Below are 24949 nucleotides of genomic sequence, written 5' to 3'. Positions count from 1 at the left end.
ACCTTAGGGTTCGTAAACACAATCTTAGGGTTAACAACAACATGACCACGACACGACTGCGCACAACACAAATCGACGACGGGCTTATTATGGCAAAAATCTCATCGACCGTACGACCTGCGAGCCGCGGCCACAGCACGCCGGCGGATGTCGCCACATCGACTGCGCCAGCCAGAACAACACGCGCGACGCGTAGCGCAAGTCGTGAGCTAGAAGTGAATCTCGAAGTTCAAACATCACCGCGAAAAGGAAGGAAGACTAAGTCTGCGAGGGCTGGTAAGTCGTGCGTGTGATGTGTGGATGGAGCGATGCCGCCCACCCGATGACGCCCACCCGATGACAGACCTCACTGCACGGGGCATGCAATAAACACTTTTGATCGTGCCACATGTCTATGAGCTATCATAGCCCAGTCGCGTTCCCTAACTCCGACACAGCAAGACCATGACCTCCTTTTCTTCTTGGCTGACAAATCTACTAGACCTTGGTATCGTTGAGGAGGACAACAATGCCGCGTATGAGACTGAAGCTGTTGAACCAACGGCGGAGCAAGCAGAGGCCGCAGCTCTCGACAACGAAATGGACCACGCAAGACGCGAATCCGGTGACTCGGGCTTCTCTGGCACCACCGCGAAGACTTCCTTCTCCCAAGAAGAAATCGCAGACATGGACGCACAAGTCATGATTGATGTTTTGCCGGATCTTCTCACATCAACCGATAAGCTGATTGATCTCTTACTGCCAGCCGACTCAAAGATGCATCACTTCGTCTGGAAGGAACTCCGTACTCAAGGCTCCAGACTTAGCAAGCTATACAATAATCGTCTGGCCACTTTCAACGTCCACAGAGGCAACTTTGGCAGTCAAGAGTACATCCAGCCGAGCGTAGTGGTGCGCGCATTATTTGGTGTGCAGAGTATGGCAGAGGTCGGCGATGGACCATGGCGACCAGATCCGCTATTCTACAAAGCAAATCTAGCACAGATGCTACGATCGACCCTTACCGTCTCGGCCGACACACTTGAGATCACGGTAGATGGTTACAACAGCTTCGAGCTGCTTGAGACACACTTCAAGAGCTCTGTTGTAGGTCTCGAATTTGACCAAGAGGCCGCCTTAATGCTTCTTGAACTACAGACCCAGCTCGCCATAATGCGCTTGGTTATGTTCAAGGATTCGCCACAGTTTGATCCTGTCGAAGTCATCAATGACAGCTTCTTTAAGAGAGATGCTAACGGAGAGCTCGACTACAAGGATATGGATGCACTGCAGATAGACGGTGTTGCGGATGATGACCTTGTCGAGTGGACCAACTCGATCTTGGGGCTTGCAGACGGATTGAAAGCGCCTTTCGAGGCTGGCACCAGCGTGGACGCTGCACTCCCTGACATCCGCAGCACGCACAACTGGAACGATTTCATCGAACAGGTGGTGGCGTACTTCCAGCACCGAAGTGCACAGCTGCAGCAAGACATCGACGCAGCTGAAGGGGTCGACAGCATTATGGAGAACTTGTGGAAAGAGGTCGAAAGCCGCGCAGATGCTCGAACAGCTGTAGCGAAACGCCAAAGTATTGGTACTACCGGCGATACCCCGAAGAAAGCATTCGGCAGGGGAGCGATTTCTGCATTGAAGGCTAGAGAGCAGAGACTTTCTGCGACCGGAGCCGAGCCACAGAATCCCTCTGCACCCGTTAACGACGGAACTACAGTACCTCAAGTCGACGAGGCTATCGCAGATGAGCCAGCCCCACCTCCCGAGGATGATGTGCCAGCACAGGCTTTGAACCAGCAGCGCGCGGTCTCAGCAGTCCAGCTTTCTGGCTTCCAAAACTTACAGATGCAGAACGCTAAGAAAGGAAAGGCACGTTTTATAGATCCTCAGCCTAATGCACAACGCATCAGCTTCGAAGATAGCCAGGCATCACAACACGGAGGGCCTGCAACATTCCAGTCTCCAAAACGATCACCAGCTGTAAGACCACAATCAGGAAGCTCCAGGAAAGCTGCAGGTAAACGTCCACGTACCGACTTCGAGGATGAACCTGAGGACTTTGAGCCTACTCAAGACGGAGGATTCGAGGTCGATCAACGCGACGTAGCCGCAGCAAATGCTCGCCGAAGGAATGCACCTGCATCGTCCGCACCGCTGAGGCGACTGGCCCCATCCGGTAGCAACAGTACCGTGGCATACGAAGTGCCTGCGTCAGCCACGCCCAGCCCATCCAAAAGAAGACGAAAGAACCCAGGTTCGACGATCCCGCCACCACTGCCGCCAGCTACTGCAGAGGACGACAACATACCTCATGAGCAGTACTTCGAGCGTGCCAAGGTACTGGCGAAGCATGGCCGCATTGTTGCTATGCAGAACAGGCCGACACAAGTCCGTGCGCCTTGGTCGAAGGATGAGGAGAATGCTCTGGTCACCCTAATCGAGAATTATGGGGCCGACGGCATTAGCTATGCTATCTTGAAAAAGCAGGACCAGCAAGATGAGGATAATCTCGCACGTCGGTCCGCTGAAGATATGAGATTCAAAGCGCGCAATATGAAGGTAACTTTCCTGCAGTAAGTCTATTCTATTTCTGTGCAGGACGCCCTGCCAGACCCACACTGCGTACTACATAGATTTATACTGACGTCCTCCTCAGAGCTCAGGTGCCATTGCCCGACAACTGGGAATATGTCGTGCTCCAGCGAAGACAGATCGACCAGCTCAATCAGCGTGGGATTGAATATCAGCAAGACGCCATCCGTGCAGGTCGTCTGGATGCTTAGAGGATTGTGAGCATGCCAGTGCGGACGACTTATGTCCCGGGCAATTCAAGGTCTTTGGCCGACAGAGCAGCAGGCACAGTTCTTTTCTTGTATTGCTACGCATTCGCTTGTACGCTATCAATAATTGGGTACATACTCGTCATACCATATCTTCCGGTCTCCCTTGAGCTGTTCTCGCACTTCTTCCAATAATATCGATATAACGATCAGCAGCCGAAGAGGCACTCTGCCCAGTATTACCATACTGGCGGCGCTTACTTAACATGACACCATCGTCGTTCTTCTGACCATCCGTATTATCCTGCGCCGATGGCACCTGTGGACCATTCGCCACCCCGTTCCCAGCAAGCACTCCACTATCGCAGCTCGGGTCGCAGGCTCTCTTCTCATCCGGATGAACTTCCCAGCCTCCTTCGGCTCGGTCCTCTTGTTTCTGCGGCCATAAAATGTCCTTGACCATGACTGCGTGTATCATCAAGCCGAAGATAGCAGCCCACGCGCAGATGAGTAGGCATGTCATTACACAACCAAGGATGCCGATGGGCTTGTTCTTGAGAGCCTTCGCAATGGCAAAAGTTGACGCCGTCAATGCCGTGTTGGGGAAGACGTAGGAGTAGAACGTCATGGCGAACTTCACACCGCCTTCTCTAACAGTCGAGTAATGTGCACCGACCGAGACAAAGAAGAACCAGATGGCTAGTCCCCAAAGCCACAGGCCCGCCCAGTTAGCCATGATCCTGCTAACCTTACCAGCGAGCACGCCGTCCCCCATGAAATCGTCTGGCAGAAGTTCTGGGATGACCTGTCCCATACCAACCAAGCCAGAAATCGTAAAGCCGCTTGGACCAACGCTAATAAACATTCCCGGCCGGAGAGACTCCTTGGGCAGCTTGTGTGTCATTAGGCGATATATGAAGGCGGCGTAGATCATCAGGGAAACCATGAAGCCAATGCCTTGGAAGATGAAACCGCCCATGACGATGTCGAGACCTCGCTCCTTTCCGATCTTGTTGGCTAGCACGGCCGCGTGAGGACCGATGACAAGCAGAGGATACGCTGGAAAGATCTACGGGTCATCAGCACCGTACTATAAGATTCTGCAGAGATACAATACTTACCCATACAGGCGTCATCTCTGCAATGGTGAACGTCTGGGTGCTCCACATGACGACTGCCCACAATCAGCATCGACCTTACTCTTTCGGACGGGTATGATTGCTTTACTCACGGTAGATTCCTAGACTAAAGAAAACTGCCAAGGCACAATAGATCCAGAACATTATGCACATGACATGGTTCAGCCACGGGCCTGCTTTGCCAATGCCATACTCGGAGATGTTGATCAGGATAGTGCCGAGCGAGATCACCCAGGCCGGGATGAACAGGCTCTCGGTGGGGTGCAGAAACGAAGCCTTGAAGGTGTGTGGGTAGAGGTAGAACCGACACGATATCATGGTGACGTTGAAGAGGAAGAGAACCATATTGAGGATGAAGAACATGCAGCCGATGGTGTAGAGGCCATTGAATCGGTATGGTACGTGGTAGATGACGTTCGCCACGCCGCCGGTGGCCATCTGGTATGTACATCAGTATGCATCGATGGACTTTACTGAGCACCAACGTACCGTCATGGTGAACCAAGTCCAAGTAAAATGCCGTATCCTCTCCTTGAATCGGAGGTCGTGCACATGATGGTGAACATGCTTAGCTTTCAGCAATTGTGCACCGATTGTGTCGAAGGATAGATTTCTCCGTGGATGCAATGGCGTGTCCGAGTGTGCTGAGGAAGAATAGTTCTCGTCTCGCCTTCTACCTCCGGCCCGCGACAGCGATGTGGATTGCTCGGGATCGACTAATGAGATGTCCATGATTAGTCCTGCTGATATGCAGATATGATTCTCTCTCGTCGAGTAAGTCAGACCAACTCACCTCGTGCAGGCGATTTGCCGCGTCTCATAGTCCTTTCCTCCAACCGATGGTATTACAGTTGGTGAAAGTACGTTGCTCACTGCGGTAGGCAGGCGCTTCATGTGTCGACTCGACGGCGTTCGTGCCAATGTACATCCACTCTACAATGCTTAGAATACGCCATTTGATCGAGGAGCATAGCTAAAGTTACTCCGCCGTACACGCCATGCTTCCGAGGGCGTCCGTAGCATTGTGTTTCGAGAAGCTCAAGTAGTGGATCTCCTGCTATCTAATTGGCTGCCAAGAAACTTTCGGATTATTTAACCGAGTGGTGCCGTAGCTTCCGTCTCGACAGTTGTTTCTTTTGATCATCGCGATCAATACTCCGTAAAGGGATACAAATGTACGAAACTGCTCATTCGTGTAACCGGCCAACGATGCAGCTCATAACTCCATCGTTAGGAGCCCGGAAACACCATACGCCAAGCAAAGCTTAGTATCAAACACAAGCTTCACACCTTCGTCACCAGAAAGAACACCACTAGTCGAAAGTCAGTAACGTAATCGAAAGGGTAGTGAAGCACGCGAGCAAGAACTCAAAACTCACCCCGATATAATGTTGGCACAAATTTTCCAGATTGGTGGCCTCGCTGAGCAATTTCTCCACTTGCTCTTCCACCTGCAACTCCACCGTCTTCTTGAAATCACGGCCTGTCAGTTTCTCCTTCACACGACTGAGAACCTGCAGAGCCCTTGCATTCTGCACCTCTTTCTCGACAGGGTCAATGTTGCCGTTCATGGCTGCCACGCTCGTCCTGTTGCGAGGACGGTAGGAGCTGCCTGGGCGTTCTGACGGTGCGTTGGGATCGCCACCCATAACGCTTGCTCGACGACCTTCTGTCGGACCGTTCGCGACCATGATAGAGCTGCGGCGTTCCGATGGGAAAGACGGTTCTGGTGGCGATTCGCGAGTACCAAGTCGCCACGTCAGCAGCGGGTCGTGAACAAAAGCTTCGAGAACAGCCATCAAGGACTCCTTGTTGGCTCGTAGCAATCTCATGACATGCTCCGAAGTCGTGCGGAAGCTCCCCTCGATGTTGCTGACTTCCATAGCAAAGGTCAACATCCTTGTTAGGCGGAACGGCACTCGTTCAGGGTATTTCTCGCGATGCATAGCCACCTCGAAACAGTCGCCAAAATCGATGTGAACGATCTTGCCAGTCACACGATCCAGCATCAAATTCGACGGATGTCGATCTCCTAGTCCCAGAATATACCCGACCATAGACATGACGGCCAAGGAGCGAGTGTAGTTCGTACGGCGATCAAGCCAAGCTTCCGAGCTCTTGCTCTTTAGCCATAGCACACGGTACAGGTCCTGACCAGTCGTGTTGTCCAGCGCATAGCCGAACACTTCGACCTTCTGCATCAGGGTGAGATTGTCGTAATCTGGTGCCATTTGCAGCATGATGCGGTGCTCGATGTTAAGTAGGATCTTGCGACTTTCTCGGTACTCGCGTATCAGCACGTGCAGAGTGTCGCTGTTTGGCACGAAGCCCAGTAGACCAGACTGTGTCGAGAGAGGAATGGCAGCGTAGCGCTGAATATTCAAGTGCCTCTTCAGACACTCAGGATCGGTCGCCAGGAGTGTGTTGACCAAGCCGAAGAACTGCATCACCCTCTCGTCCTGCCTGATATCCTCATGACCCTTGACAATGTACACCCACCGTAGCCCATCACTACCCCGCAGCGACAGCTTTCTCGGCCTTTGCTTCGACGAGATGACGGTCGCCACAGGGTCAAACGCCTGGATACAAATGACCGGCTTCCCACTGACATAGGTCCCGGGCACAGCCAGATCCAAATCATGGGCGTTCTTCAGCTCAGGCGAGACATATTGCAGCTCCAGAGTCATCAGTTGTGGCAACTGTCTTGCAATGCGCTTGAAAACACCATAGTACAGATCCCACGCTTGATTCAGATCCCCAATCTCCTGCGTAGTCTTATACGCCTCGCACCAATCCCTGGCCTCGGAAAGGTCACGGCCGAAACTCTGAATGAATGATATCTCGCGCAGAGTCTCGGGTCCTTTGCGCAGCATCTCATGCAGTGGCTCGAGCGTGGCAAGCATACCTTGGATGTTGTGGTCGCCGAAGTAAAGACGTGAGGCTTCTTCGAGACCTTCATGCCATTGTTCGTGCCAGAGGACAGCGATGCGGATAAGTTCGTGGCTTACGAGGCCGGCTTGTTCGACGAGCTTAGGGCTATGTTGGCGGATATTGTCCATGATGCGGGTGGCGAAGCGGGAACGGTTCCCGCCGTCTGATTTCATGGAGACGGTGAGTGGGTAGACCAGGGCCTGTGGATGTGCGCGTGCTACATCGATGAGCAGATTGTGGATGGCGTCTCGGACGATCTTGTTGGGCTGGTTGATACGGGCGATGAGTTGTGGGATGACTTCCAGCCATGTGTCGATGCTCACGCTCGTGATGCCTTGCGTGACACTGTGTGTGACTTCTTGGTGCTTGCCGTGAGCAAACCATAGTGTAAGTAGTCGTAGTGTATCCTGTAATGAGCTCGACGAAGACAATGCTATTGACTTGACGAAGCCTTTGATAGCAGGTACGACATGGTCGTTCACAATCTCCCGTGGCACATCAGCTGACTCCCGATCTGCGCTCGATGCCATCGAAGTGACGACTTCGAAATTGGCGAGGGCCCATGCATGCCAGGCTTTGTACCAGTTCTCGTTATACCGAGTAGCCATGTTGTACGACTGCAGCACATCTTGGACGTGATCCGACTCCCAATCGCCGTCATGTTGCTTGATCTGCCAATCACCTTGCTTGAGATAGCATCGAGCAAGCAGCATCTTCCACTCATCCAGCTCCGCCTTCTCTTTTGCAGAGACAGGGGGATGTGCCGGTCCAAAAGGTGCCTGCGCGCTATGCACACCGTTCATTCCGTTGACACCATTCAGCATGGCATGGTTGCCATTAGTCGTGCCTGCAGACAGCGCCGAACTCCTGTTTTCGTAGTCGCTCCTCAACCTAACGGTAAAGTCCTTCAACGAGCTCAAAGCAGCGTTATGATGCCCGTTGCTCCACAAGAATTTGTAGATAGCATATTGCACCGGGTAAGGGGCCGAGTGAATTTTGCCAATGCTTTGCGCAGACATGATACTACCCTGTCCACCAAGCAGAGAGTTCAGACTCTTCTCCGCTAGCCCATTGCGCTGTGCTTTGCGGCAGATGGATGCGAACTTGATATACATCTCCGTGTTCTCTTGAGGCGTGATGACCAGAGCACGGACTTTCATCATGCGCTGCCAGACTTCGACATTGCGTTGGCATCCCTTCAATCGTTTGGTCCAGGTCTCGCGCATCCGCTCCTGCTTGTCAGGATCGTTGGAGTGCTGCTTATACGTGATGATCTCCTCGAGCTCCGCCAACATCTGTACGCGAACAATGACACCATAAGCTCGTGTGTACGACTCGCCGAGAAGTGCACTGAGCTCCGTGTCCAGACCTTCCCGAGCCTTGGTGATATGGCTGTGAGCCTCGTCGAACTGATTCCGATGAATCGACAATATAGCTCCAAAAAACGACCGATCCGGCGAAGCAGGCTTCATAACATTCAAGTACGTATCCATAACCTCCCACTGTCCCATCCCCCACGCAGCAGCCGCAGCCAAGGGAGCAATAGCTTTGCGGTGGTCGGCGGAAGCATTGAGCCACCTGTCCTGCGCGATCGAAGACAAGGTGTCCCACTCGCCAAGAGCATGCAAACACCTCATCTTACCCATAATCACCTCAAAGCCCGGATTCGGCGCCTCAAGAGCTTCTCGCTTTTGATAAGCAAGAAGCGCTTCCTCCCACCTCTGTAGTTTCTCGAACCAGGTCTCCTTGAGATCGACCTCATTGAAGCCTTGCGCTTTCCGGAGAATACCAAAAGCAGCATCAGTCTGCTGAAGCTGATTATTGATACTGATGAGTGCCTCCACCGCACTGGCATTCTGCTCCGCGTTGAATTCCAGCTCCTTGTAATGGAGAGCCTTGGCAAAAGCATGGCATTTCGCTGCATACATGCCCAAGGTCCGCACATCTATCGGCAGCGCCTTGTCATCATGCTCCATGAATTCGGCGAGATTGAGCAAGATCTGCAGAATCTCAGGCGGGATCTGTGGCGAGGTCAGAGCAACTTCGAGCGATCGCACAAGCTCCTCCTGATATTGGTCGTAGAGCTCGGTCCAGCAGCTGACGAAAGCACTATTGAAGAGTGCTCGTGCCAGAGGGGGGTATATACTAGCAAGCGGCGTGCAAGCCCTGAGCGCTTGCTGAGGGGACTCCTTGAGCAGCTCGACGGAAAACCTTCGCATCCACTCTTGCCAATCCTCCTTCGTCGACTTCTGACTCGCCTCCCAAGCATTCTTGAGATGTTGCTGATTGACAGCGAGCTTCTTCGTTGCAATGTCAGCCGTGAAGCCGTCGTCATCGTCGTCGCCATAATGCTGCTCCGGACTCAAGTCCTGCGGCAGCGGCTCGTTCTTCTTAAGCTTATTGACGATGAGTGTGTAAGCAGCGTACTGAATCTTATGCTGAACCAAGATCTTGTCAATAGTCGGTACAAAGTGCAAATAATCCGGACCAAGCTGGAACACCAACGCACATAGCGTCTCCATAGCCGTCTGCTTCAGCCCAGTCTCGCTCGACATGAGGACTCTCGACAGCGGATGTATAATCTTGGCCGCAAATTCAGAGATATTGACTTGCTTGCTCATCCTCCCGATCGTCTCGATAGCGGCTTTGCGAACCTCTCGTGGCCGCATGCGATCCGTATCGAACATGCGCACGATGACCGGTATGATCAAATGCATGTATTCTTCAGCACTGCTTCCAAACACAAGGAAAGCATGCAGGACTCGCTGACAGGCGGCTTTACTCGCATCACTCTTAGGATCCGCGTCAAGCACGCCGAGCATGAGAGGAAGGACACCAGCCAAGTAGACCTTGAATTCGCCTTCCAAGCTCCTTGCTACACTCTCGATGAGTCCGAGCATGGTGGCTTGTAATCTGACACTTTTGCTCCAGAAGTCGGAAATTGCCTGGATGATAACGTGCAGATGTGGTCGAATATGCTGTCGGACAATCTTGACCAGGAGACTAAGCTGATTGAAGTAGCCCTCAAGTCTATCTTCGGATTGTGCTTCACCCAGTACACTTACAATGCCTGGGACGACAGTATTGAGGAAAGGCACGCATTTCATGCCCATGGTTGCGTAGATGTTCATGACGGCTTCCACGACCGCGGAATGGTATTGCTTCAGTGTATCCTCCTTAAGCATACTCATGAGCGTGTTGATAACCACGGTTGGATAGTACTCTTCGTTGCTTGGTGTGACGCCCTTCATGATGAGCGTCACATCCGACTCGGCTTCAGCTTCTGCTCGTAGATTCGACTCAGGTGATTCTTCGATGACCTGCTGATGCTTGTACGGGTCTAGCGCACCCAGGATACCCATGAGACGAATAGTCTCGCGCCTCAACTCTCCAGGTGGCTCGTTCCTAACGATGCCGACAAGAATGTTGAGCAACTGCGGGTGGTCAATGTATGGGTCGATGACATATCCGCTGTTGCTAGCCAGCTGTCCGAGTGTGCAGAGTGCTGCTTCACGCTTCTTGTCCGAAGTCAGATCCTGTAAGCTGCGAATGATAATATCCATAAGCTCCGGAATGTACTTCATCATCTCGTCACCACCAACAGTTGCGAGATCACCGAGTGCTCGAAGTGTGGTGGCCGCGACATCCGCATTTCCATCTTCTGCTTTTGGGAGAAGGACGGTGACCATCGGATCGACATACGGCTTGATCAGCTTACTGCTGGCGCCGACGAGATGACTGATCAGCTGTGCTGATTCGCGTTTGTTGTTCGGATTATTGCTGTACTCGATCTCGGTGAGCAACTGGATGAGCACTTTTCGCAAGGATGGGAAAACGTAGGCAGGGTTGACGGCTGTCAATCGTCCTATGATTGTCATTGCGGCTTCTCGGATGGGGAAGCGTTCGTCGTTCAGCGCGAGGAAGAGTGTTCGAACGTTTTCGGCTTTCGCCAGATGTCTGTCAAATCGTGCATCGAGCGATACTAGTACAGTCTGGCGGATGTCAGGTTGCGGGTCGGCCACGCCGACTGTGAGCAGCTTCTCGATGACATCGGAGACGACTTGAATGGCGTGGTGACTAGTTTGATGGACGATTGGATCGCGCACGAAGAGTTGACAGCATGTCAATGCCGCAGCTTTACGAATGACCGGATCGTCGTCTTCCACATATCGGATAGCAACATCGCGGACGAATTCGTTGAGAACGTGACCGCTGAAGTCGAATGAGCCCAGAGTGTGGAGTGCCAGAGCGATCTCCTGCTCCTTATGATCTTGGTGCTGTGGGTCACGCTGGTCTCGAACATCCTTGGTGTAGATTGGTGGCAAACCCTGGCCCTGTGTAGGATGACCCAGCGTCTGGAAAGGTCTGCCACAAAGAGTGCGGCTGAGCAGATCTAGAAGCTTCTCCTGTATTGTGCTCTTGACAGGAGGAATATAGTGAGCCATGTCAACGAGTGCTTGTGTCAGAGCGTCGGACAAGCCACAGGCGAAGATCGGATCAAGTAGAGCCTCCATATACTTGCTGAGTGTCTGGCCGACAGCAATCGAGATCATGCTAATGCACTCGAAGATTGGTGCCTCGTCTGTATTCTTGCCACGATTCTTGATAGACAGAGCCTCTCGTATGTGCAGTAAAATAGTGTCCAGGTAGGGTGCAATCTGCGAACCCACAGCATGCGCGATCTTTCCTATAGCCACGAACGCCATGTTTCGCTGTCTCACATCCTTGAGCATGAGCTGTAAGTGCTGCATAGAGCGAGCTAGGTAGTCTCGGCAGAATTGTTGAGGAGCGTAGGCAGCCAGTATCGGGATGATCTCGACTACGGTCCGCCGTACGGTTGCGTCACGATGCTCGCGGTACTGCTGCATGAGTACACGTTCACAGACCTCCTTAAACTTTTGACCGTGCATGAACATGCCGCCTTGCACCAACAGCTCCTTGTATGCCAGCAGTGATCCATGTACAGTCTCGACCGTATTCCTCCTGAAGCCGTCCTGGGCATTCTCCAGTGTCCGAGCTAGGCAGCTTTGCCTGATCTGCTGATCTCGTGCAGCTAGCACCTTGAACATCTCCCGCATGGTCTCCGCTGACGTCTCTCGGATCACCACCTTCTGGTCTCGGAGGCCCTCCCATAGGTTGAGAAGGATTTGTGGTATCGCATTGTACAGCAAGGTTCCATTGTGCCTGGCCAGCTCCCGCAATATTAGGACCGCCGCAAACCTCCTGTTCTCGTGCCGCTCCGAGGTGAGCCACTCCAAAGCATGCTTCACCTCAGCCTCGACCAGCTCTGCCGTCAAAGCTCCGCCAGGTGCCGCCAACCTGCCCAGGCACTTCGCAGCGACAACCATAGCACTAGTATCATTGCCTTCCAGAGTCCTCCGTAGATACGTGTTGAACTTGGTCACTTTCAAAGCAGCGTCGTCGCCCTTGAAGTCGATCAAAGCGTTAAGCGCATATAATCCACCAGTCCGCTCATGTGTGTCGACGCCATTGGTGATGAGCAGGTGCATGCGTCGATTTATATCGTCGTAGTAGCGGGTGAACTCGGCAGGCAACAACTCACGGAAGGCGGAATTGACCTGCTCGCCGAGCTTCGCAGCGGCGCTTTGTCGTGTGCCATCGTGGCGTGATTTGAGGTCGTTGAAGATGCCGTCGAGGTTGTCCTTGTAGGCTTGCGCCATGTTGATGGAAGGTGGTCAACTAGACCACGGCTGAATCTCTTCCTTCTCAACTGTGCATCTCTTCTTCCGCAGCCTCCTCCATACTCTCTGTATACCAGTTTGCAGCAGCTTCAAGACGGTTCGACTACGGCAGCTGTAATGCTACCTTACCTTACACTGTGCATGTGTTCGTCCGCCAGTCACGCGGTGGGGCTTGCATGGCCGTTTACGCTAGCAGGGGTTCGCGGGAGATCGCTCACTAGCGACAGCTTAAACCACCGCGGGATTCATGCGCGACGTTCAATGTCCATGACTTGCATATGGAATACCGAGTGAGCCTGATTGGGCGCATAGATACTGGTGCGGGATCGTTAAGAAATTGAGGCTACACTGTGGTGGCCAGAAGCATGGCAGACGGTGAGAAGGTCAAAGAGTTTCCGGACGTGAGCAACAAGCTCGCTGCGCCGAAGAAGTTGTCACAATTCGAGAGGGAGAGACAGGCAGCAGAGGTGAAGCGAAAGCAGGCTGAAGAGGAGAATGCAGCTGCGCTACGGGTCTTCGAAGATTCTTTCGGCCATGAGGAGGATGACGATCTGGCAGCTGCAGTCGCAGGGCGAGGTCCTGCGGGTGGGCCTCGAGGGGCGGCGCTGGGCTATGGCGGAGCTGGCAGAGACTATGGCATGTCGCAACCACCACCTCGAGGTGGCCTCGGCAGTCTCGGACCTGCTCCGGGCGTAATACCTCCGAATTTGAAGAGGAAACGAGCGCTGGACGAGATGCGAGAAGCCCAAGAAGCTCGTCAGGAGCAGGCTGTGCTTGGCTACCAGGAGTCGAGAAGTGGCGGCCGGCACGCACAGCAGAGTACTCCACAGGACGACGATCGCGAAGATGAAGCACCACGACCCACAGTGCATCTTGGCCAGTTGCCACCAAGCATCGTCGAAGGAGATATCAAGGCACTCCTGAATGGTCATCTTGAAGTTCATTCTGTTCAATTCCTCCCGCCTGCCGGTCCAAGTACTGCAGCCAAGCGGTCTCTATCAGCGGTCGTCGCTCTCGTCGCAGAGACCTCTACTGGACAGATCGACACCACTGTGACCGCTCTAAAGGACAAGTATCTTGGCTTTGGCTTCTACCTTACCATATCTCGCCATCTCTCCTCTACTGCCTTACATCCAAGTATGGTGAACATCAATTCCGCTGTCTCGGACGAACCTTTCGGTGCTGAGAAACCGAAGGAGCCACCGCGGCCTTCTATGCGCAACGCGCCGCCGCCAATGGATCACAGAGGATTTGCACCACCGAGCTCATATGATACATCACCGAGAGGAGGCTACGGTGCTGTACAGCAACCTGAAGCGCTAGTCAATGTGCATGCACCACTGGATATCGCCACTATCCGCGCCATACATATTATGGTCGAGCGTCTGACAACGGAGCCCGATCCTGAACGCGCACTTCAGCTCGAAGCTCTGCTGATGAGTATGCCAGAGGTACAGCGAGACGAGCGCTTCGCCTTTCTGTACGATTCGAGAAGTGCCGCAGGTGTCTACTACAGATATCTGCTCTGGGGTCCAGATAGTCGAGGCGAGCAGAAGCGACATGCTAAAGGACTGGAACGGGTACATGATGATATGATACTCGACTGGGCGCCACCGCACGGAGAGGTGCCATTCATGGACTTGACAGCATTAGCGGACGTCGTGACTGATATGGATTACGCATCGAGTGATGAGGAGAGTGACGACGAGGGTGGCGAGAGGAAGTTCAATGGCGCGCGCGACGGTCCAGCTCTTGACAAGAATGAGAAGGCGCATCTCAGCCCAGTCAAGCGTGCAAGACTAGTGCACCTTCTATCACGACTACCAACCAGCAATGCCAGACTACGTAAAGGGGATGTAGCACGAGTGACAAACTTCGCCATCAACCACGCAGGGCAAGGTGCAGAAGAAATTGTCAATCTCCTACTACTCAACGTTAAGAAGCCACTCTGCTTCAGCCTAGCAGCCAAGTACGAAGACTCCTCCTCCCAAGAAGAAGAAGAAGAAGACGACTACGAGCCCGACTCAGACCTCCCAACAATCGGCGTCAGCTCCCCTCAACCACCCCGCGACACCAAAAAGGAACAAGAGGACCCCTCAAACGCCAAACTGATAGCCCTCTATCTCATTTCCGACATCCTCTCCGCTTCTTCCACAGCCGGCGCAAGGAACGCCTGGAAGTACCGGCAACTCTTCGAATCCGGCTTCAAGGCTCAGAAGACCTTCGAACATCTCGGGAAGCTGGACAAGGATCTGGCGTGGGGACGACTGAAGGCTGAGCAGTGGAAACGGAGGGTTGGGGCTATCTTCCAGATTTGGGAAGGGTGGTCGGTGTTTAGTGGGGGTGTGCAGGAGGGGTTGAGGAAGGGGTTTTTGGAGCCGCCTCTATCAGAGGAGGAGTTGAAGGCTGAGAGAGAGGCGAAGGAAGCGGAGGAGAGGAGGAAGACGGAGGTGAAGTGGGCTGGGAAGTTCAGGAGGGTTGAGCGGGGTTCGCCTGCCGGGTCTCGGTCGCCTGCTGTAAAGGCTATTGTGCCAGCTGCTGTGGCTGAGGATGTGGACGGGCAAGGCATGGATGACGTAGACGGTGCGCCTATGGAGGAGCTTATTGGTGCACAGATGGATGTAGGTGAGGATCTAGATGGTGCGCCATTAGACGATGTGGACGGTGCACCTATGCAGCTTGATGCTCCCACTGCACCTGCACCTGCACAGCCAGCTGAGGACGATCCGAAGGCAGAAAGTACTGCCGCAAAGCCATCTGGGACTAAGAGACGGATGCGTGCGGAGGACATGTTTGCTAGTGATGAGGAATGATACTCTCAGCATGTAGGTCTGGTATTCGCTGGTCTAATCCGCGTCATGCCCAATGTCACGATTTCTGAAACTGGCTGGGGTCTAGGCCATAGTAATTATGTCACGAAGCGACTCGCCAGGGACTCTGTTCCTGCGCTCTGCATTGCTGCCGAAGAATTCGGATATCAAGGGCTAATACCATAGCGGACTTGCGAGGAGGAGGCTGTTGATGTAGGTGGTGTTCACGCTCCCGATCTCTGTGTCGAAATTTGTTCAAGGGACTGTAGAATGGACGGGTGGGTGCAAGGACGTCGAGGAAACGTATGGTGACTACAGAGACGATGAAGAAATCGGAATAGTAGAGAGCTCGGCAGACAATTTACATGAAGACGCATCGGCGAGGATTTTGTTGAGACGAGACCTCAGCAGCGTGAATTGGGTATGCGATCACACACTGGAGGTATTTGACATCAATGAGAATGCACATCTTAGATCAAGAATAGAGAACGACGACTAGTCTACAACAATACTTGACGCCTATCTTGGCGATTGTCCACGCCATCTACGCCCTGCGCCCTGCGCAGAACACCATGAACCCAAAACTCAAAGCTCAGATATCCGTCCTAGCGCCTAAAGCCAACATCGACGAAGCAGAGGCTGTGCACTACATACCCCTGCCCCGTTTGAAGTAATCGTAACTCGTATCGTCCTCCCCACTAATCTTACCATCCCCTAGCGGCGTCTCGCCCGGCGTCCTAATCATTCCATACCCACCAGGTGCAGGTGCATAAGGCGTCGGCAGTGTAGGCGGCGGACTCCTGCCCATCCTCGCCGCACTGGATACCAGCCCCTCTCGACTCTCCTTATGCATACCACCATCATCTCCCTTAAAACGTCCTCGAGGCGCATCGAAGCCACCATGGCCGGAATAATCACTTCCAGCCGGACTGTGTTCGCGCAGCGCGGAAGGCGTCATGTGATAGCCTCGCGGGTACTCCGTCTCACCTCCCACCTTCGTCTGGTCGCTGTCTCGACTATCGCTGCGATGACGTTCATGGCCTGGGTTGCGAGACTCGCTACGGCTGCGACTAGCATCCGTCTCCCAGGTCCCCGTTCGCGTCATAGTGCCCATGCTTCCAGGTGTGCCAGATCGAATGATATCATACGCGCGGCCGAAGACTTCGCCACCGCCTCCGTGCTCGTCACGGAACTCTGGTCTGTGTTTCCAGTGCTCAAAGTCCATCTGGTTCTCGTTCACGATTTCGAAAGGCGCAGGCTGGCCTGTCTTCCGTCCAGGTTGTGCAGCATCCATTTGATCCATGTATACGTCGCTGTAGCCACCTGCTGTAGCCGTGTCGTCCATTGACGTCCTGCCGCTATAGATACTCTTGAGCAGATGCTGTGATTTGGCAGCCACCATCGGTGTGAGAAGCGGCTTGTACAGCACAGGGTGTCCAAAGCGTACGCCGACTTTATCGCCCTTTCGCTTCTTGTGCTCGGTAGCAGCCGTGAATTCCGCATCACGCATCGCCTTCCCCTTTTGATAGTAGTGAATAGCGTCATCAAAAGTGCGCATGCAGTATATCTTGAAGCCGAGCAACAAGAACGGCAGCGGCGCGAGGGCAGCCAACATACCCCAGTTTGCGCCAATGGCACCCTGGGCTACCACGAGGAGGGCAATGACAACGTTGCCGAGCAGTGCCAGGAAGAGCATGCGATTGAATAGTGTCCGCCAGAACATACCACCGCTCTCATACTTGGTGATGAAGATGTAGAGCAGGAGGTACTTCTTCAAGAAGCTGTCGAACCAGAAGTAAAGCGCTGCGACCGGAAGCATCAATGGCTGTAGTGCACCGAAAGCAATGGCCACAGTCGCATAGAAGAGGAAGTAGTTGTAGTATCCAGCGTAGTCAAAAGGTTGCGGAGCCGTCAGCTCAATCAATTCTCGTGGCGTGGGAGCCATAAAGCGTTTCCTGATGCCACCCCAGATGAGCGTGACAAGCTGACTGAGATCCACAGCCGCACCCAAGTTCCTTTGCAACATCCAGGAGATCCAGTAGAGCGAGACCGTACACAGCCCAGTGACGATCGACCGGAACGGATGCGAGTCCTCGATCGCTTGCCACACTCCACCACTCTTCGAGCCCTCGATGACCGCCGCCACGAACTTGAAGACTGCCGAGAACAACGTGAATACTATAAAGTTGTTCAGGACGAAGAATGTGTAAAGTTTGTGCATGACATGGCGTTCTCGTTGCGTCTTGGTGACGTCTCCAGCATTGACACAAAGGCGTCTGAAGATGGCCGGTAGGAAGAAGTAGAATGCGGTTGTGATCGCTGGAGAGGCCACACCCTGCACAAGAGCCCACCAGACTCGATGTGCTTGCAGAGAATCTTCGAAACCCTTCCACACTTGGCCCAAGTTGGCCAAATTGGACAAGAAGACGGCGATCAGGACGTTGGGCACAACCCAGAAGGCTGTCAAGACAGCGACCCAGAGATTGTTGACGAAGTTCTGCCAGCCTCTGTCTTTCTTGAGCATTTTGAGATTCTTCCACACGAGATCATTCGGCTTAGGAGCTAAACGAATGACGGTGTTTCGTGGAGCTTTCTTGCGAGCAATGTAAGCTGCGCTATGCGCCTCTGCAATGCGGTCGTAGCTGGCGAAGCCGTACGACATCGCGTTACGCTTGTCAACCGCCACGCGCACTTCCTTGATCTCAATTTCCAATTCCTTGATGCGAGAGGTCAAATACTCTATAGCGTCCACTTTCTGGCCCTTGGTGTAGCTTTTATCTGCTTTCGATACCTTGCAAGTTGGCCTCTTAGGCGGCAATTTGTTCGGATTTTTGAGATATTTGGCCAGCACACTTTCCAGCTTCCTGACAGTCTCCTCGTGCTCTTCCACCAATTCCGGCAAGTCCTGCGTATTGCGTGCAATAGCTGGCCACGGTGTGGCATCTGTTGCCTTGATCTCCTCCGTGATCTGCACAATGCCCTCGTCCGATCGCATCTCTTTCGGAATATCCGTCAAAAGTAGAGTTCGTGCATGCAGACTCCGTTGGTACTCGGGACTCTCCAAGTATGCTCGACGCAGCTTCAAGACTGCTCTGTAATTTGTCCACAAGAAGAACATGATTGTTCCATCGAATACGTATGCCATCAGTACCACTGCCCAGAACCCTTGGCTACCATACATATAATTCGGCGTCAGCCTTGAGAACCAGCCTATACCTTTGGTGATATTGGAGTCCGAGCACAGGATGTACACCGGAATCAAAGTACCACACCCGAGTAGCGACAGCACCGAGAAGATATTCCTCAACATCCTGTTGAAGCGCAAGAATATGGCAGCGTCCAACCCGACCTTCTCCACCAGATCTTGCTCTTTCGTTTGTATGAGTGGTGGAATCCAGCCGAAGAGGCCTTTTGAGACTGGTGGTGGCGCATGCTTGCTGTCGGCGTGCTTCGCTCGTGGGGCGTACACAACATTATTATATGGCCGGATGAAGGAGAAGAGAAGCGCAATGCCAAGGGTCAAGCCAAGGGATGTGGCCACTGAAGCGTACACGGAGTCTGTGGCCAATTGAGAGGCGAATCCAGAGCTCAATAGGCTGAGCAACTCGTCGCCAGCGTTGCCATTGCCGCCACTGCTCTGGCGAGGAAGGAGAGGGTGAGTCGCTGGAGGTGATAGGTCGGCCATGGCTGCAATGCCAGCTGCGAGATCCTGTAGGTCGAAGGAACAAGATAGGAAACGATCGGGTCGATCACGAGGTCCAAGACATGTGCGAAGTGAATGCTTCCCGACTCGCCGACTCTGCTCAGGGTCTCGCTCGTGTCTGTAACGACTGTCCTTCAATCTCCCACTAGCGAATGTACCTCGCAAACAATGTTTCAGAAACAATCAAGAAGTCCGATCAAAAGGTCAACGGGTGAGTAAGTAGGAGAAGAAGCAGGAGACAATGAAAAGGCTCCATTCATCGCACAAACACAAAAGAACGGTTACGACGACCTGGTGGAGAAGGCCGTTGGGGTAGATACGTCAAAAATGTCCTTGCGGGTACCTTCTCGCGTGCCACGCGCCGATCTGCGAGGTGAACGTTTCGGGCTGTCTGCCGAGCAAATACATGATTGGTTGGTGCTGGCGCTGAAATAGCAGAATTCAGGGCCAGTCCTTCCCAACGGCTATGTATAGCATGTGTAGCGGCTCTTGGCTCGTCATTGTACGTTTTGCTTCTCGTATGCGTGAGCTACAGAAGTACGTCAGGTCTCGTCGGTGGCATGTTAGCACGAGGAGGTCGCGGCTTGGTCCTGCTGTCCACGGCTGTGCATAGTCTGGTGACACACCACGGCAACACAAGGAATGGAGAGCAGAGTCATGCAAAAGATTTCTCACTATGGTACACGCCGCATCGGCATTACGATCGTAGTATGTGGCTTCGTAGGTCTCGCTGACCTTGATATCATGTCAACACCACACGCGAGGAAGAGCCATGAGCCATACTACTGCCGCGGTTCCATCGCCTTCCGTTGACACTCCGAGCAAAAGAGAAATGCAATTGACCATGCAGTATAATACCAGCGCTGGTATCAGCAGAGGCTGGATTGATGCATGTTGAGGGTATCAGGTGAGCTGCATGCTCTACTCCTCGTCTTCCTCCTCGTCGCCACCCTGGAAATGGTCAGTACTAATAGCGATTATTGTGGGTAAGGACCACTTACGGCAGTGTAGGCAGCCTTCTCCTCCTCGTACCGCTTCTTGTCGGCGGCAGCTTTGGCGTCATAGGGAGCCTTCTGCTTCTCGTTCAAGGCCTTCCACCTCTCGCCGAGAACTTTGCCGACCTCGCCTAGTGGATGTCAGTGAGGCCGACCATTCGTAGGCAGCAGAGCGCAACATACCGAACTTGATGCCTGGGTTCTCCTCACGGACCTTCTCGCGCTGGTCATTGGCGAAGAACATGTAGGCGGATAGACCACGCTTGGGCATGTTGGGGTCTGGAGACGCGTTAGTGGTTGATCGTGGTGCCAGCAAGGTACATTCGATGCGACTTACCCTTCTTCTTCTTGCCAACAGACTTGTCGGCGCCCTTGGCGGCCTTGCGCGTGGTAGCCTTCTCCTTAGGCATGATGGCTGTTTGGGATTGCGGTGTTGGAGTTTCTGATCGAGAGGTGGCGATGTCAGTCAATGATAATAACGGAGATCTACGCGACTCGAGATCTTGTGGTGCTGGGGTTACGCGACGTTGATGTTCTCGACGCGCGTTGATGAGTAGCTTTGTTGTGGTGGTGGAGTGAAGCACGCCGCATCTTCAGCTTCGCGGTCGCAAATACCACAAGCTCTTGACGTCACAAGAACGCAAGGGAATCAGCTGTCGAAGCTGGGAATGACTTACATTTGAAGTGAATCAAGAGCGCGTGATGCGGTGAAGGGCGAATTTGCTAGTGGTTGACCGGGTTAGCTTGCTGTGATCGTTGGAGGTCGACGACGACAACAAGGTCGCGAATGATGTTTTGAACGCAAGACGCGACTGCAGATACAATCGGCGACGGCGTCTGAGCGCGTTTGATCGATCGTTGTTGTGATGTATGTGATATGTGTGAAGGTGGTATTGGTCGCGTCAAGCTGTAGTGCAGGCGGTGTTGTGGGAGGGAATATTTACCAGAGGCGATTCTACCACTGTGAGGCAGATTTGTGTGAGGAACGAGTAGAACTAGAAAGCACTCAGCAGTTGGGGAACGCCTTTGAGACCACCAAGCAAGCGCGGGGCATCGCACCTTCCGCTTGTTTTGGCGGGCAGGTGCACTGGCGTCAACACGAGATTTGGCAGGACCTCCCACGTCACTCTACCTCACATCAACAACACTACAACTCCTCGCGAATTCCTTGTTCATCTCGTGTAGCAGAACATGACAGTGAATCAATAGTCCTCCATTATATCTGATCGAATCCAGCGCCTAACATTGTCCTTGTGAGGCGATGAAGCTGAACGCCGAAATAACCACGTCTTTATTGCGTGAACATGCTGCCGGACTATTTCGCGCACTGACAGCACGCACACCACAACAACCTTTCGTCTCGCGTGCCATACGCGTTGCCCGCCAACCACACAAGATGAATGGCCACAACAATCTCCGTTTGCAACGACACCTATCTAGCGTCAGATATCGCCATGAACCGTTCTGATGGTCCTACGCGAATGAGAAGCAACTCAACTTTGCTTTGAGCCCGAGCTTGATAGTATGGTAGCTTCCCAAAGCTGCCTCGCCTACCTCACTCGTACTTTGTACCTAAAGTGAGGTCGCGCTGTACCTTGCTGCGACAACGACGCTCTTACGAGACTATGTGATGAACAATGTGCCTTCTTGGGGCTCATCAACGCAGTCACGAGTGGAGCCATGTGCAAGCAGCCATCGAGAAATCGTCGCGAGGATTCCACATGCTAAGCTGCTACTGAGCACTACAACACATCACATTTAGCCACTACGCCAGTCCTCCTGGTAAGTCGAAGTCAAAGGCAAAGGCACCTCACATTTTGAGGCTGTTCAATAGCACTATACGATACCTGTTCAGATCAGGACTATGCATTGGCTGTTCCGAGTGCCCTGTTCGTGTGTCGCTTCTGGCGTCCTTTCCTACGTTGTATGGTGTTCACCACTCTCCTCGCCCTCGGTACAACGATATCGGCCGAAAGCTTTGCTTTTCACCATTCGCCGCATGAGCTATAACCCGACCATGGCATCTTCAGACGAACGAAGATGTAGGGACAGATGCAATAGGAGCCACCAGGAGGTGGCGACAGACGACTGAGGTCTACAACTGGCAGCAGTTGTAGACAGTCGATGCGGCACGTGGCAATCCCTTCGCAATCCCCATGCTCGCTCTTATACTACTCTTCGAGCAGCACTCTAAACAGGGCGGCCGATCACGAGACTGTGTCGCAGACGACCAGATACGGGACCGCAATCTTGCCGCTGCCGATGTCCACGGCTCATCCCATACCGGACACCTACTGGCAGGAGGGTGTACGACCTTTAGACCTCAACGGAGTATTGGACATCTATCCGCCATCAAAGCTTCGCGAAGGTTAGGCTATGATGATCTCCTCGACCTCTTGGTCGACGTGGAGAATCGTCATCCAGCTATCCAGAGCAAAGGGTATATCGTTGCACCGTCGGATGTGAGATTGTTCCTGGGTAGCGACCAGTTCCAGACAAGGACTGACGTTGTTGGAATTCTGAAAAGAGCCAGTATGACCGCGTGTTCGCCAGCACCAGATCAAGAGGAATGGCAATTGTATCCAGCGTCGAGAGCACCATGTGGTGTGCACACCTTGAGCCTCATCCTCAATCTCAAAGGGAGTCACTGGGAGCATCTATACATGAAAGCCAATCGAGAGTCCACCGTCGGCACAATCGGCCTCCACGATTCATACATTCCGAACTCCATTAACAACGCAAGCGAGCACTCGGCAACACATCATTCACTAGGACTGGAATTGGCCCCGTTACTAGCCGAAATCGCGTCCCTTCGCCCAGGGCTTGGATGGCAGCAGGTCCAGTGGCAGGCGCCGACACTTTCTCCCTGTCCTCTCCAATCCAACGGCTCAGATTGCAGATTTTATGCATTGAACTTCGCAATCTCGACGATCCTGGGTTCTCTGGTCGTTGCAGCGGGCCCAAATAAGGCGTTCGGATGCAACCTTCGCTTCGACGCGTTCACGAAGATCTATTATTTGATCACTGGCAAACAATTGGCCTGGCCAAGGTCAAGTGGCCAGAGCAGCAGTCAGAAGAAGACGCGGCCATCCCTGGAGTCAAATAGGACCACCTCCTGGGTAGCGAAAAGAATGCGCTTTGAGAGAAATACCAGTGAGATCATAGAGATTAGCAGTGATGACAGTGATGATGGGATATCGAGGATGGAGAAGCCACTCAGGACCAGACCAGCTCCACCCACAATGGCTGGCGCGCTGACCTGCGCCAAACTGCATGCAACATCCTAGAGCAGGAGGATCCAGGGACTGTCATCCCAACCAAGGACCTTGTAGACGACATTGTGGAACTGGCTCAAAGATATGGTCAGTACAATGACTAACTTATTAGTGCCGATGAAGTTGGCCTCCTTCGTGAGCGTGCTTGCTGGGTGCTGGAGAGCTCACCAGCGACGTTCGAATCTACATCCTAGGAAGATGAAGGTGCTGAGGTCGAGGGGTTCAGCATGAGCTGCAGACTCGGCTGCAATGTCAGTACTCGGTGCCAAGAGGAAATTTTCGCAGAAGATGATTCTTCAGCCAATGAGGTCGTCTGTCTCCCGCCGGTCGACTGATGCGAGTACGGTGTGGCGGTCCCGTCAGATGTCAAAAGATTTGAGGATATGGAGAATCGTGCGCACGAGCGAGTTGAAGCCTTCGCTCGGGTCTCTGAAAGTGACGTCGGATTTGCTAGGGTTCGTCAGTCGATGACTTTGCGGGACGATGAACGGCGACCGAGTTTAGGGTGGATGTTTTTCTATCGTGAGGTCGACGGTCGAGATCAAGACCGAGAGAGAATGGAAGGAGCGACTGGAATTTGTTTCCCTGGCGCTGGCGCGGTGCCAGAAGCTGACTTTGGTACCTTGACTTCTTTACGTCCAAGGGGGAGAGATTTGCAGCGGTGATGGAGTGTTTGCCACGAGATAGAATCTCTGGAATCTGCATTGTGATGGTGAAGTGTGGTAGCGGCAGTCAGTAGGTCAAGGTGGAGAAGTGTTATTTGAGAGCACAAGAGCAGATGAATTACGAGGGTGATGATTCACCGCGGAGAAGAGAAGTGGGAGAGCTGGCTATGTGTTCTGGACTCAATATTGCAGCAGCGTTAGTGGCACTGCTGTCCTGCTAGAAATATACGGCCCACCCCAGCGCACAGACATTGCCGATCAGATCGAGGGCCTCTCCCATCGGCTCGATCAGTCACAAGAACAGACCTCGATCCGAAAGGTCATATTCCCCTTTCCTGGCCCAGACGGCGGATCAAGCAACACCGAGCCCTGTGAGATACTACCGCACGATCACCAAGACTTGGCTTCCCAGATGGTCGTTGTCGTACGCCCACATAACCTCTGCATTCCGCCTGCTTTGTGATCGACGAGATCGGGATGGCTTGGCTAGCTTCGACGTCGATATCCTGGCGAATGTGTACACTGGAATGTTCGGTGGAGCCATGAGCTTCGTCGAAGATACTCATCATCGGTTCTTGACCACTTCGACATCGACGACGAAGGCAACCTAGCCTTTCGACGCTGCTCGACAGGGCTGCACGACGGTTAGTAGAATCCTGGCTATGCATTGGCTGTCACGACTGCTTTGGCTATGGCTTTGGCCTCTACTGTGGGATCGGGTACTCACTTGGAAACGCAGGATTCCCCAGTAGATGCCATTCCCACCCTGGTCGGCGGCTTTGGACTGCTTAGCGTGCCGCAGGAGGCTTCGTACGCACGTCCTGGCTTGGAGAAGAGTTCTGTATGCGTTGCCTTTGATACCTAGGACCCGCGCAAGTGCCGTGGAAAATTGTCCAACTAGTTTCCTCTTCCTCTTTGCCGGCTCATCTCGGTCATCGTCTTCTAGTTCTGGTGG

At 53.3% G+C, this 24949-nt stretch overlaps 6 protein-coding genes across 6 annotated transcripts; 2 read left to right on the top strand and 4 right to left on the bottom strand.

Annotated features, from left to right (window-relative positions):
* Positions 1–41: 41 nt before the first annotated feature.
* LTS14_003001 (uncharacterized protein) lies at positions 42–2777 on the top strand (the record flags this gene model as incomplete). The annotated part of the gene is made up of 3 exons (XM_064835706.1): positions 42–276; positions 482–2567; positions 2651–2777. 3 exons carry the CDS (start codon positions 42–44, stop codon positions 2775–2777), a joined length of 2448 nt encoding a protein of 815 aa, XP_064696756.1.
* A 139-nt stretch (positions 2778–2916) lies between these two features.
* On the bottom strand, positions 2917–4645 carry LTS14_003000 (uncharacterized protein; the record flags this gene model as incomplete). The annotated part of the gene is made up of 4 exons (XM_064835705.1): positions 2917–3843; positions 3896–3948; positions 4006–4351; positions 4403–4645. 4 exons carry the CDS (start codon positions 4643–4645, stop codon positions 2917–2919), a joined length of 1569 nt encoding a protein of 522 aa, XP_064696755.1.
* A 563-nt stretch (positions 4646–5208) lies between these two features.
* TOR1 (phosphatidylinositol kinase- protein kinase tor1) lies at positions 5209–12525 on the bottom strand (the record flags this gene model as incomplete). The annotated part of the gene is made up of 2 exons (XM_064835704.1): positions 5209–5226; positions 5293–12525. The coding sequence occupies 2 exons, from the start codon at positions 12523–12525 to the stop codon at positions 5209–5211; spliced, it is 7251 nt and encodes a 2416-aa protein (XP_064696754.1).
* A 386-nt stretch (positions 12526–12911) lies between these two features.
* On the top strand, positions 12912–15359 carry LTS14_002998 (uncharacterized protein; the record flags this gene model as incomplete). The annotated part of the gene is made up of 1 exon (XM_064835703.1): positions 12912–15359. One exon carries the CDS (start codon positions 12912–12914, stop codon positions 15357–15359), a length of 2448 nt encoding a protein of 815 aa, XP_064696753.1.
* Positions 15360–16002: 643 nt separating this feature from the next.
* On the bottom strand, positions 16003–19041 carry LTS14_002997 (uncharacterized protein; the record flags this gene model as incomplete). Its single annotated transcript, XM_064835702.1, has 1 exon — positions 16003–19041. One exon carries the CDS (start codon positions 19039–19041, stop codon positions 16003–16005), a length of 3039 nt encoding a protein of 1012 aa, XP_064696752.1.
* A 939-nt stretch (positions 19042–19980) lies between these two features.
* NHP6 (Non-histone chromosomal protein 6) lies at positions 19981–20464 on the bottom strand (the record flags this gene model as incomplete). Its single annotated transcript, XM_064835701.1, has 4 exons — positions 19981–20010; positions 20061–20185; positions 20238–20333; positions 20392–20464. The coding sequence occupies 4 exons, from the start codon at positions 20462–20464 to the stop codon at positions 19981–19983; spliced, it is 324 nt and encodes a 107-aa protein (XP_064696751.1).
* Between the last annotated feature and the right edge of the window lie 4485 nt (positions 20465–24949).

Source organism: Recurvomyces mirabilis (assembly GCF_035927965.1).
Source record: "Recurvomyces mirabilis strain CCFEE 5264 chromosome Unknown scaffold_6, whole genome shotgun sequence".
NCBI classification, from domain to species: domain Eukaryota; kingdom Fungi; phylum Ascomycota; class Dothideomycetes; order Mycosphaerellales; family Teratosphaeriaceae; genus Recurvomyces; species Recurvomyces mirabilis.
Note: the sequence above shows the minus strand (reverse complement) of the source record. Positions and strands in the feature narration are given on the sequence as shown.